General features: G+C 39.9%; 1 protein-coding gene across 2 annotated transcripts in view; it reads left to right on the top strand.

Moving 5' to 3' along the window:
• PPA2 (inorganic pyrophosphatase 2) overlaps window positions 1-13,214 on the top strand; it is a 36,746-nt gene that overhangs the window by 15,394 nt on the left and 8,138 nt on the right. For both annotated transcript variants that reach the window (XM_030491785.1, XM_030491786.1), the window contains 4 exons: window positions 729-848; window positions 2,365-2,451; window positions 3,733-3,859; window positions 11,475-11,602. In XM_030491785.1, coding sequence (XP_030347645.1) covers window positions 729-848; window positions 2,365-2,451; window positions 3,733-3,859; window positions 11,475-11,602 — 462 coding nt within the window. The remainder of the gene's footprint in view (window positions 1-728; window positions 849-2,364; window positions 2,452-3,732; window positions 3,860-11,474; window positions 11,603-13,214) is intronic.

The raw sequence follows: 13,214 nt of genomic DNA, 5'->3' as shown, positions 1-13,214 counted from the left end.
AGCCAAGCCAACAGGGATTTGATTGCGGTGTGAAGTGTTAAAAAGATGGTTACAGTGAATTAGCTGGTGGATTGTAGGTAACTCATATGGCAGTGGGTTTGTATTTGAGGTTTTTTTGGGGATGATGACAATAGTAACCTGTTCAGCTTTAATTGGTTCAGTCCTTCTATGAGTGCTTCTTTGGGAATAAGAATGCTGCCTTCTAATGCTGGCTTAAGTTGTTGCAAATCTGTGGTAAGTTGGTGACTTACACAGAATTACTAGAAGGGATTTTTATGGTGAGAGGTGATGGAGAGAAGGGATGCAATAGGGGAGCAACCAATGGAGGGTGAGAAGATGATGAAACATTTCCTGTGTTGCTGTCAAAGCCCCTAGTATCAGAAGAACTTGTACCACCATTTGCGTGTCTGTTGAATTTGTACTATAAAGTGCAAGAGCTGCTAACTTCAGTTCCTTTCAGTATTTATGACAGTCTCCTTATAAATTTAGGACTTTCTCTCCTAGATTCATTTTTTTCTTGCATTCTTCACAATGTTATTTAAAACCTTAATAAGCTGCTTTTTGAACATGACCCTTGAGATTTTGAGTGAGGCAATCGTACTTTTACTACTTCTCAAACCACAAGCACATGCTCCCAGATGGATCTTTCTAACTGGTTGGGTACAGAATGAATTGCCTTCCATTTTACCATTATTCTTCTCTCTCTCTCTTTTTCACGATCTGCTTAGATTGCCACTGAGGAGCCGTTGAATCCCATTAAACAAGATATAAAGAAAGGCAAGCTTCGATATGTGGCAAATATCTTTCCTCACAAGGGTTATATATGGAATTATGGTGCCCTCCCACAGGTAACATTTTTGTTATAATAGTGAAAGTTTTCTGTCTTCTGTGTAAATTGCCTTGTAAATCTTGAGTACCGCGTGAATGCACATCAGTTGCAAGAGGGATGTTTCTTTTTGATACATTTGCAAATTAGGATTTTTTATGTTGAGCTTTATTGCGTCCATAAATTTGGATCAGTATTTAGGTGTGGGTGTATATATGTGCTGTGTTTCAGGAAAGAGTTAAATTATCAAGAAATCTCAAATCATTACTCAAAATCCCTGTACTGCAGTGACAGAATTAAACTGTCTCCATTATCACAAGAGTATTTTTCATGAGGATCAGCAATTGGTAGAAGTTCAACCCTAGTATATGGCTTAAAGATACGTATTTGTGGCTGCTTTTTTATGCTGTGGAACAGAGAAGAAAAAAATGCCAGTAGGACTGTTGTTGCAGGAGTTGCTAGACTGTCCAGAGAACATACCATTCCTAGCAAGCTTTCCTGCTAACCTGCAGGTAGAGGGATGCAGTTGGCAGGAGAGTAGTGCTGGTACAATGCAGCCTTAGATAAAAAGCACTTTGGAAGAGTATTGGAAAAATAGGTTTTAAGTTGAAATTCTCTCTTGACTCCATTTCAGCAATTTTTTAGTAACGATTGTGCTACTTAAACACCTGAGCATTTAGGTTTCACTGTTTTGCCTTTTAGTATCAGTCAAGTTCTCAAGAACAAGCTTGAGATGGGGGTTTGACCATGGACATCAGGAGCTAACAGTACAGCTCCTTGGAAAAAAGTTTTCTAACACCTTTTCAACAAAACTTCATTGGACTCCAGGAGAACTTCCCAACTTCAGAATGAGTTACTCCTTATTAGCCAGTAGGAGACAAAACAAGTACTGGTCTAGTAATCGAGTTAGTATAACTTGGCTATGATTCCTTGTACAGAGCTCGGAGCAGGGATTTGAACTTGCCTCCTGGAGAAGCTGTTTTGGTCTTAAGATGTTGGCTGTTCTTGGGAATGTGCACATCTCAAAATAATCAGAAATATGTTGTACCTAATCTAAAAACTTGAAAAAGCTAATTGGGTGCTGACACATCCATACCCAGGAGCTTGGTTAGCTCAATGTCTAGGTATTTTTGAAAGCAACTTATGTTAGTGCCATGATGTTTAAAGAGCATAAGAAGAATGTAGTTGTAGGGTGTCTTAGTTTAATCCCACAACCACCTGTAACCAGAAAAATACATATTCAGAGTCCTCTGATGCCTTAATCACTGCAATTTGGTAAAGTGTATCTGTTGAGTAGGGATGCAGTTAATATGTTTGTTACCGTGTCCTCAGTAATTCTCATCATCCTGAGTATGAGGATGAATTACTCAACATCAGTCCATTGCCTGTTTATTTGTTTTTTCTTTTCCCATTGAGCAAGCCTGTTCTCAGAAACTTGATGTTCTTAATGTTGTTTTTATTAATCTTAGTAATTTAGTGGTTAGATGAATTGTAATTGCAAATCAGCTGGTAACTGATAATTCTCTTTCCTTTAACAGACCTGGGAAGATCCAAACCATACAGATAACAATACAGGATGCTGTGGGGATAATGATCCTATCGATGTTTGTGAAATAGGTTCAAAGGTTTGTTTTTATCCCCATAAATTTAACTTACCAAAGTTAATTTAATAATTTGGTAACAGCTTTTGGAAGAGAGGGGCAGATGATGAGAGTCTCAGGGGATGACAAAATTAAGAATAGAAGATCTGAGGAGGGATAGGAAATGGTGAACTTTTAAAAAGGAGAAAAGAAACAAGATTTGGTAAAGTCTGTGTACTGGATAAAAGAGGCCACCACCCTGAAGTTCTGTGGCTGGACAGTGAATTTTGGGTAAAGGCGAAAGGGGTTACATTTTTGGAGAAGAAAAAGTTTTCTCCTTCCCCCCCCCCCCCCACCCCGCCCCAGCAGTACTGGAGCTAGAAGTAGGTTTCAGAAAGATGAGGAGGTATGTCAGCATCATGCACATAAAATTACAAGGTCAGGCCCACAAAGGAGATAGCTGAGTTTTATCATGAGTGCAAACAGAAGTAGATCCCGCTTCTCTAGAGGAGAAGACAGGAACCCGTTGTACTGTTGCAAAGTTATAATACATGGAGTGCATGGATGGAAAAGAGGTGCAGCTAACACCATTAGTAGGTATAGGGGAAAGGTTTAGCTCACCGAAAGAAAATTCTACGTATCTGGAGGCAGCAAAGGATGGAGCACTTCTCTCTGGTATCAAAGGTGGGGTTATGAAATGGATGAGTTTGGAAGAGGCATCTTTTGGGATATTTTAAGTAGTGGGAAATTTGATTGGTGGCCTCAGTGAATGTGGCTTTATTTGCAGAAAGGAGCATAAAGCTGAATCTCAGGGGATCCAGAAAGAGTTATAAAGGGAATGTTGGCTGGTAAGGAGAAGGTTCCCAAGAACATGAAAAAGAAAGTAGTGCTGATATTCCTGGGGACGGACTGTGTGTTTATATGTGTATATCAGAGTCTAGAGGAAGGAACAGCAACAGGTAGGTTAAGACCAAGAGTTAAGAAAGTAGAGTCAAGAGGCAGGAAGGAGTTAAAAAATGAGTATGAGATACTGACTTGCAGTTTTGGGTGAAGATCAAGAAGGTTTGGAGGAAGTAGGGTAGAAGAGAAGGAGAAAATTTCTAGCTTATCTGCTTAAATAAATGCTGACTGGAGAATTGGGGGTTGAAGAATAACAGTGGTGGAAGAAAGGCTAGTAATGTTAAATAGATGTGTACTGGCTTCACAGATCTGTCTTGCAATTCTGTTAGCACCTGCTCAAAAATAAAGTAAACCTGTTTTGTCTGTAAGGTAAAAGAGAAATTCTATGTCATGTTTTCCAAACCTTTGTGAACTGTTCTGTTTCAGATTCGTTCTTCTGGTGAGATTGTTCAGGTGAAGGTCTTGGGTGTTTTAGCTCTTGTTGATGAAGGAGAGACAGATTGGAAGATAATTGCTATCAGTGCGGATGACCCAGATGCTCACAAAATCCATGGCAAGTATTTTTTGTCTTAATGTAAGTTATGTTAGCAACTTGTACAGTACAATGGTACCTGAGTTTAGGCCACCCAGGACAGGAAGAGGCAGAAAGGCAAAGACTTTTCTGGGTATTTTTGTTATTGAAAACAGGTGCTTCTTTCAAGGAGGGCGTATATGCTTTCACACTAAGCTTTTTAAAAGGTTCACTTGGATTTTCAAGAGGACCTGTCACGCAGAAAATCTTCTGACTTCTGAAACACAACTGCCTTAGAAAGTGACCCCTTAAAATTACAAGCTTATCTCCTGTGTAATAGTGCATATTTACCCACTCAGATTATGTAGCACACTGCTATTTTCCTTTTTGAAAGTGCTTGTTCCTTTTTTATTTGCAGGCATTGTGTTGCATTCTGAAAAGGGCTGTACATTTCCAATGCTTTGTCACTTGTAACTGCATTGCTTCCAGGGTTTGTTGCCTAGTATGAACAATTAGTTTTCAGCTTTTAGCTTGAAAATTTGCGAAGTAAACTGCTAATGCAGCTTACCCTGATATCAGCTTTGATGGTGGCTAGCTGTGCAGGAGGAAGTAGCCTGTCCGGACTTGTCCTCCTTGTCATCATGCTTCTGGTAGACACATTTGAGTACCCGAATGCCATTTAAATATGTGACTAGCACGTGAGGTGTAATTCTGCTTGCAGACTGGTCGGTAAGATGATACAAATGTGTTAAAACTGCAGGGAGTTAGGTTTTTGCAGCACAGGTGGAGTACAGCTTTTCCCTGGATAAATGGAGGTTCACTTCCTGAAATGCAATGTTACATGAGAATTAAGTGAGGAGGTTTGTCTGAAAGTTAGTGGTTGTTATGAGACAAAAAAACATATATACCGTCAGGTTATGTACAATCAGAGACTGCTCTTTGTTAGTAAGGAGCACCAAGGCAAAGAGTGGTCTTTCTGTAGGAATAGGGCTATCCAGTAGCTTTTTGAGGAATTGTGTTTCTCAGCCATTGAGGCTTTTTCCTGGTTTCTGAATGTAAAGTAGGTATATCACTGGTCTGGCCCTTCATTCTCAGTTTTCTTGCAGATTGCTTTCACATGGAGAATACTTGGCTTGTGGGGAAAGAAAGGGAGAAGCGGAAATGAGGAAAAGGAAACTGGGGTTGATGCTGATTAAAATCATTGGGCAGATGAATTACTACATAGTGTTTATGACTAACTACTTTGACAGTTAGAGATTAAGAAGTTCAGGTTAAGGAAATACTAAATAGTTTGCTGTTAATGTTAGTATCAGTTTAAACCTCTGTAATGTGCAGTGAAATGCTATGTGTCAGTAGTTACAAGACAAGTAACTTAGCACTTTATTTCTATACACTGTTCTGTTTAACTCTTTACCTTTTTCCTTAACAATTTCTGAGAAAGTTTAATCAGAAAAGCAGGTGAGAGAATTTAAATGGAGTCCACTAAGTAAGGCAAGACTGGGACAGTTTATAGGGCTGCTTACTGGGTTAAGTAGCTCTATTGAGAAGTCTCTGTTTTGTTTTTTCAAGTAATGACTGATTTCTGTCAGCTCTGTTATAGCTTCAGTTTGTTTGGGAGGGAAGTAAGAGTTTTAGTCTTGTTTAAAGAAAAAACAAAAGGGGGGGCAGGGAATGGGCAAACTATTGCCTTGTAGCTCCTCTGTGTATCCTTTCTTAGCAGTGAGTAGGTGCAAACCTTCAAGAAGAGAACTGTCTTTCTGAAGTTCAGAGAAGTGCAGAAATATTTATCCAGTTTAATATGATTTCCCTTTGGGGATTAGAGTTGCAGTCCAGGATTTACAAAAGGAAAGAAAAAGGGGGAAAAAAAAGCCCCCATCTGCTTTCACAAAACATGACCAGCTTTCAGTGCTTAACAGGAATCCTTGTTCAGTCTGAAAACAAACAAATCTGTTGGAGTAGGCAGTACAAGATGTCCTTTTATACTTGTTTCCCCCCCTTCCCAAAGATGTTAATTATTTCAGCATAAAGGGATAGCAGCTACAGATAAGACCAGTATCTCCCTCGATAATTGACATGCTGCTGTGTTACAGTGGTGGCCTCCTAGAGAGAGATGAGGCTAAGTGTTGCCTTGTAAGTCTGTCCAGTCGTTTTTATGTCATTTGTTAAACATTTTGAGTTGGACTGAGAATCATCACGTTTGCTTTCAGCTCAGTATGTGCACAGCCCCCAGTGAGCATTTGGAAAAGATAATTCCGAGACACCAGAGTGGTGATTACTTGCAAACCCCATCCTGAGCCCGCGCAGTGTGTTAACTCCTCTTGCTGCTTTAAGCACACCCCAGGTACTCTGTATATTCTCCTTCTGGGATTGTGATCGTTCTTGTAAGTGCAATTGATTTTTCTGAGACTTCACAGAACTTAAAACTGAGCAGTCCCAACTTCTGAGCAGTTCTCATTGTTTATTCGTAGCACTCCACTGTACTATGTCCTGCAGGCATTTATTGATAAATACTGGTTTAAATTGGGAACCCTGCCTAGAACTCTCTCTTTCACACAGAGCAATGAGAAACTAATTTATAGTGACAATCCCAGGAGCCATAAGCAATGCTTCACACCTATTCAAGCAGGAACTGTGTCATCAGTGGGAATAGCAGAGACTTAGTGTCTTTTTGAACTGACTTCGGAAGGTAATTTGTTTGAAATTACAGCACTTAACACTGGTGGACATGGGGACAGTCTCACTCCGAACACAAGCTATACGTCAGATGCATGTATCCATATGAGAAAGTTTCTTTTAGACTAAAACTGGACATCTTGAGATTTATCTATTTCAGTAAGATCTTTCTTTGTGGCTACCTGAAAACCACTGTGTTGTCTTTCTGCTCAGGCAGTTGCTAAGCAGATGGCCATTAGCAGATCAGCAAAGCAACTTCAGACCAAGCAAGTCTGGGAAAGGGCCTAAAAGCTCCCTGCACACTGAAACATTAAGTCTTGATGGTATAATAGGCCTGGCTGCTTTTGTTGTTGTTGCTTTTTGTAAAATCCTAGCCAGGAGAAGCAGCAAATTCTTGGAGTGGAAAGGCTGCTTGTCTGCTTATCTCGTAATTGGGATTGAATTTAATATATTGGAATTCCCATATATATCTGATGTGCTTTACAAGGTTGGGCTCAGAAAGGGTGAGCTATATTTTCGTGCTGTAATTTGGTCATCTTCGTGTTGGACAAGAGGTTTTGAAAATCACTGGCAGTTGAAGCGGGAAGTGTTTGAAGCAGCTTATGAAAAGTCTGACTCTTAAAAGGTCATCTTACCTTCCTTGAGCACATTGGACAAACCATGTGTGCTGGATGGAGGTGATTTACTGGCCTGGAATCTTAGCAGTCGTTTTTTGCTATTGCCGATTGAAAGGATGCCTGGATATATTCAACAGCAGTTAGTGGTGTCTGCTGGCTTTGTTGCACTACTGTTTGCTGATACTGGTATAGTTAACTGTGATGTGTTGCCACACTTCTTTTCTGATGTGCAACTCAAGATTGGCTTTTTTTTGTTAAGTGATCAAACCCTAAATGGCAAAACCAAAGCATATTGCATGCTTCGTACCATATATTGTTATAGACCCTTGCGTGTGAGTGTATTTATATGCAGAGAAGCGGCAGAGGCCCTGAAAAACCTTTGTTGTGGATTTGTGTAAGCATTCGATATAAGAAATTAATTATCTGTACTGAGACTCCCCTACCACCCCCTCACACCATGCTGCACAAAACACACCAAATGCCTTTATATGGAATGTAGCTGCTGCTTCCTGTAAATGTTTATAAGATGTTATTAAAAACATATGTCCTCTCTTCCCACAGACCTTGTTTAGAAAGCTTGCTGCAAGCATGTTGTTTTAGCTTTGCTTGCAAGAAGCAGCATCTGTTGTACTAAAAATGGTAGTTTTGTACAAATGCTTTTGTTGCTCTCTTTTGTAAAGCCAGATAGAATTGGGATCCACGTTTGCATTTGCTCACTCCCTTCACAGAGACCTAGCAGCTATTGTACCGTCCTCAAGAGATTTTCCTCATTGAGACTGAACTGCAACCCTTAATGTGATTAGCCATCTCTTTTAACCCTTGGTGCTTAACATTGTTGCCAAGAAAAATGAGGTATGTAGGCACTATAAAGAAATTGCTGCTTAGAGCCCAGTGGGTACATGCTGATAATGTACCTGCAGGAGCCTGACCTTTGTGCTCTGTCATTGTGAGCAGGACTTGCGTGCAGAGGTGAGAAACAGCATTAGGCCAGGTACATGCTTGCTACTCCCATACTTCCTTAGCCCCTTTTGACATCAGTGTGAGTACATAGCTCTAAGGGAAGGTAAGCAGTCAGGGTCAGAAAAAAGTGCCTAACAGCATCTGCTTCAGAAAAGACATCTAAATATTTCTTTTTAAATCATCATATGCAGCTAATCTCTATAGATATTAGTGCGGTAAATCACTTATTATGTACTGTTTATTGTGATCTTTTCTTTTACCTTTCTTGGCTTATTCTTCTGTTTTCTGAGTATAGATTTCTTTTTCTATCCCAGATATCCCAAAGACGCTGTTTGGGTTTCAAAGTGGAGGAGAAGCTAGCTGTATTTCAAGCTTTTCTATGGTGCCTTTTAGTGAACTGAAGAGGTAGCTGTTGAGTGATGCAAGAGCTGCTATTTTCCTTGTATTTTGTGCTATGTGCTGACTCCACAGCAACAAGATTGATTTTTATTCTTTTTTTTTGGTTACACTGTTGCACTTTCTCTTGCTGTTTGCTGCCAACTCCCATCACAATGCAGGTGTTTTGGTTGGTTTATTTTTTTTCCTTCAACCATTTAAGCTTCATTTGTTGCCCAGTAGCTGTCCTTCATAATAAAGAATAGTGAAGTGAAGCATGGAGATGAAGAAGAATAACTTGCAAGGAACCAAGGAAATAAAAGCAGCCACTGTGCCCCTTCTGAAGTCCTCAAAACCAGAATATGTAACAGCCAGGACTTTAGGGGCCCCATAATAAAGCTGTAGTCTGATTACGTGTAGTCATTTTACCTAGGCAAGGTATTTTCTGATAGAGAGAGTGTGAAATTCAGAGAGATGATTCTATCCATAAAGATGGTCATCCCATCCAGGTAATGAAAGCCTGTCCCAAAGCCTGTTCTAATATTGGAGTCCTTTAGAGAAATATGAACAAAGCCTATAAACAACAGATGGGGAAGGGCCCAAGTGTCAGCAAATAGCAAAACACTTCTGAAGAACAGTTTTTATGGGAATAGGAGGCAAATAACCAAGTAGGAAGAGTGAAGAAGCAGAGTTAGGAGAGAAGTTTGCTGGAATAGGACCCAGAAGAAAGGAGCAGCAGTCTGAGAGAGTATGCTTGAATTTAAGTAGTGTCTGGAGATGGAGATCTGGAGTTCATCCACTACTAGGAGCCAAGGAAATTGTTGTAGCAGCCTAGTTTGCTTTACAGACTTGACGAGATACTGTGTCTTCATCGTGTAGTAGAAATTGTGAGTTCAAACCTCAAAAGAGGAGGAGGTGATAAGGGCTCAAGATGGAGGAGGGATGTTCCCTTGCTTGAAAGAACGAGATGGAACAGTTCTTGCTTGAAAGAACTTGGAACCCTGAAACTAATTTGAATCGGAGCTGCAGTTTTATTAGTGCCCAAATGAAGCATCCTGCCTCCAACCAGGACCCTTCGCTCTTCTAAATCATTCCTTTTTGTTTGGTCTCAGCCACCTACCCCAGTGAAAGGCTTCTTGTACTCTTAAACACCCATTCCAGCTAGAAAACATGCCTCTAGCTCAGCCTTATGTGCCCTTGCTTTTTTCTGGGATTCTGCCAATGAAACTCCCTAATCTTCTACAGACAGATGGCCAGCAGCCAAGTTCAAAATGTGTGTTACTCCGAGTCCATAAACACGTAGGCCTATTAAGTGTGTGCTGAAGCAAAAATTTACATAGGGTTCTTCAAAGTTTTATGTTTTATTCTTTGAGTAGAGTGTGATCCAGTGGAATTTGGGAGTGGCATCTATCAGATATCTATGAACACTCAGCATATGTTCTCACGTAGGTTTGATTTCACAGTTTAGTCCACTTCTCATCTCTCTTGGTGGTCTACAGAGAATTGAATGGTCTGCAGCACAAGATTTTTTCCATTCTCTAACTCTTCTCTTTAAAAATACTCAAATGTCTTTGTTCAGGTTCACAGACTAGGTTTTAAAAAGACATTTAGGCAGCTAAAGATGGAAAGCACATGACTCTGTGTCCATTCTGTGGACTAAACAATTCTGAAAATCTGTTTTATAGGACTGGATAGAAAGAAGAGTTTCATCAGGAATCACTGCCAACCAGGAGATGTCAGTGAGGCATATCTATGGGGGAAGAGAATGAAGTAGCCAAGCAGTACTGAGAGAGAGCAAGAGGGAATTGGGAAGGGACAAATGAGCAAGTGGCTTGCAAAACACTGGAGGAGACTAACACCATGGAAGGTGGCCTGGACAGAGTGAGGTTATGAAATAGCTGAAAGACTACATGCAAAGTACAGCAGTAAGAAGTCAACTCTTGTTTTCATCAGAAGTGACTATACGAGCGAAAGAGATCAAAAAAGAAGGATTACACCAGCTACAAAAAGTTCTTGGCTTCTGGAAAGGACAAAATCCTTTTTTGTATCAAAATAAAATTGTAAACATACTGCCAGAGAGTTAATTTATCAAGGGGCTAATAGGACCAGCTCATTGCAGGTAACAGGAGTGATGGTAGTCTCACAGGGCAAGCAGGTAATATTGGATATGCATAGCAGAAGTAAACATTTAAGATCCTGAACTGCATCTTTGCTGTAGCAGTATAGCCCTCGAGCAGAATTACTGTGTGGCTGTTTAATCTCTCTGTACCCACTGTGGCAATGATCTGTGGCAATGTTCATCTCTGCGTCCTAGGGGTGTCCTGCAGATGGCATGCATTCCTCTTTGTGTCCTGTTCCATCTTTGCATAGTAAGATTATACAGGTAAAGGTAGAATTGGCTTACCACTGTGAGTATGCAGATATCACGGGGTTATCAGCAGAGCTAGTGTTTAGTGCTCCTGGCACATACCTGTTTTCTAAGGGGCTGAATTTGAAAGTAATGTGAGCAAAGGGATGCCTTTAATACAACTTTGAGAAGTCAAGCCTGTGTTTTGTTTTGAGGTGCTAATTTAAAAATCCATGTGTAGAAATTGTTTTTACTAGCTAGTCTTTCATTATCAAACAAATGCTTGTAGTCCCTGCAGTTGCTGGGGAAAAAAATTACTGAATAATCTAAGTATTATTGCAAGAGGTACCTACTGAGATGAAAGCCTATAAATATGGAATTTTCTTCCTCTCCTGTCATCAAGTATGGTCCTTTTATTCATTGTCCCTTTGGGTCTTAATTAACGAAGGGCAGGAGGTAACTGGTTTAGCTGTTTGTGTGGTTGTGAAATCGTGAGATATCGACTATGGGCAGCTAATGTAATAAAATGAAGTTCCCCAATGACTTTGAAAGTGCTCATTGAAATCAAATTGCTTGCAGATCCTTTAAGAGACTTTAAAAAACGAATGTTACAATGAGTGTTACAAAAACCGTGACTAAAAATGACTATTCCTTTTTTTTTTTCTCTCTTCTTTTTAACCTACAGATATTGATGATGTTAGGAAGTACAAACCGGGTTACCTTGAGTCTACGGTTGACTGGTTCCGAGCATATAAAGTCCCTGATGGTAAACCGCAAAATCACTTCGCTTTTAATGGAGAATTTAAAAACAAGGTGAAGATAATCCAAAATTAAAGATGCATTGTTCTGTCATGTGGCCTCTTTAATACATGCTGGAGTTTTTGGAATTGTAAAAGAGGAGATTTAACTAAAGAATTTTTATGAAGAATCCTTGAATACAATTTTTTAGCCTAGGAATAAATAATGTTTGCTGTCTTCCATTTTATCAGGAGAAAATGCATAGGTTATTAAAAGAAGTCCTAATCCTGACAAGACTTACACATGCATCTGTGTTTGTAGGTTGTTGTTTTTCCCTGCAGCATTTTCATCCTCCCTGTCAGAGGAATGAACAGATTGTCTTTTCAGGTATTTTTTTCAGTCCTGATTGGTAATTTTTCCTGACTTTTTTTAGGGCTGTGCAGTTTAAGACAGACAGGGGGTTGCAGATTTTTCCATATTTGGTATTTGCTCAAGGTATACTTTTTCCTGCTAATCCTGTGTGAAAACATTTGAACTGGTTTTGTCTGGAAGGCTGAAAAAACATTTTCCCCTTTCTTAGGAAAAATGAATGGCTGTCTACAACTATTTTAGAAAAAATTAATGACTATCTTTAAAGCTATCTACAGTAAAACTGGCCAGTGTTTGAAAAGAGAGTGGACCTGGGAATAGACCTTGCTGAAGAAAACACCTGGATTTTTTCAGCGCAAATTGGGTGTGATTTGAGTAGAAATGTTCTGAAAATTGTGTATTGCACACTCTCTGTAGACTCTTTTTGGCAAAGAATCACAGGTTCCCAATGGATGATGTCCATGTGTCAGCTAGTTTGGCCTTGCAGTGTGCTATCAAAGTTATAAAATGCCTTCTAACCAGCACAGGCAACTTTACGTGTTTTGTCTGGTTAAAGAGATGTCCTGAACTCCCCTCTGCACTAAACCTGTATTTTAAATCAATCAAATATAGAGTCATAAGGCTTGATAACTTGATCTCTCCCCTGTTCTCCCAGGAGCTGCTCTTAGAGATTTTCCTGCTCTGTAAAGCAGTGTGTTGCTCTTTAGTGACAGTTTAATGGGTATATCCCTGTCAGGCCATTGGAATTCAGGCTTGAGGCACTAAATGCCCTCTGAGATAGCTGGTTTGGGGCACTTGAATAATTCTCAAGCATTTCTAGAGACCCAGAATGTGGCAAGGCGGCTGTGGCTATGCTTCAGCAGCTCTGGTGAAGTTCACAGTGTTCCAGTGGCATTTTGCCAATTCACTCCTTGTTAGGAAATGTGAATGTTCTCTTGGCAGCTTTTTGCAAGCCAGTCTAGATATCATCTGGACACCAAGGGCTTATTTTACTGTATTTTTTGAGGCTTTTTCATCCCCACTCCCTTCCTGATATTACCTTTGTTTTAAACAAATACACTGTCAGGCAGCTGACATGTTACGTTGGTGTAAATGCTGAAGTGTATGATTGGGCAATTAATGAAGTAAATGTAAATTTTGCCACTAGAGGGGAAACCTTAACTTTGACCCTGATGTGCATGTGTAACAAGGAGTCATAGCTCAGACACTTTGTCCCACTTAGGACCTGGTACAGTTTTCTCCAACTGTAGATGTCTGCGTAGCATATAGTGCTGATTTCTTGGGGTTATTTTTATATGCAGCCTCTTTGTTTTCTGGC

The sequence above is a fragment of the Strigops habroptila genome, chromosome 7 (assembly GCF_004027225.2).
Source record: "Strigops habroptila isolate Jane chromosome 7, bStrHab1.2.pri, whole genome shotgun sequence".
Taxonomy (NCBI): Eukaryota; Metazoa; Chordata; class Aves; order Psittaciformes; family Psittacidae; genus Strigops; species Strigops habroptila.
This window is presented reverse-complemented; position numbering and strand designations above follow the sequence as displayed.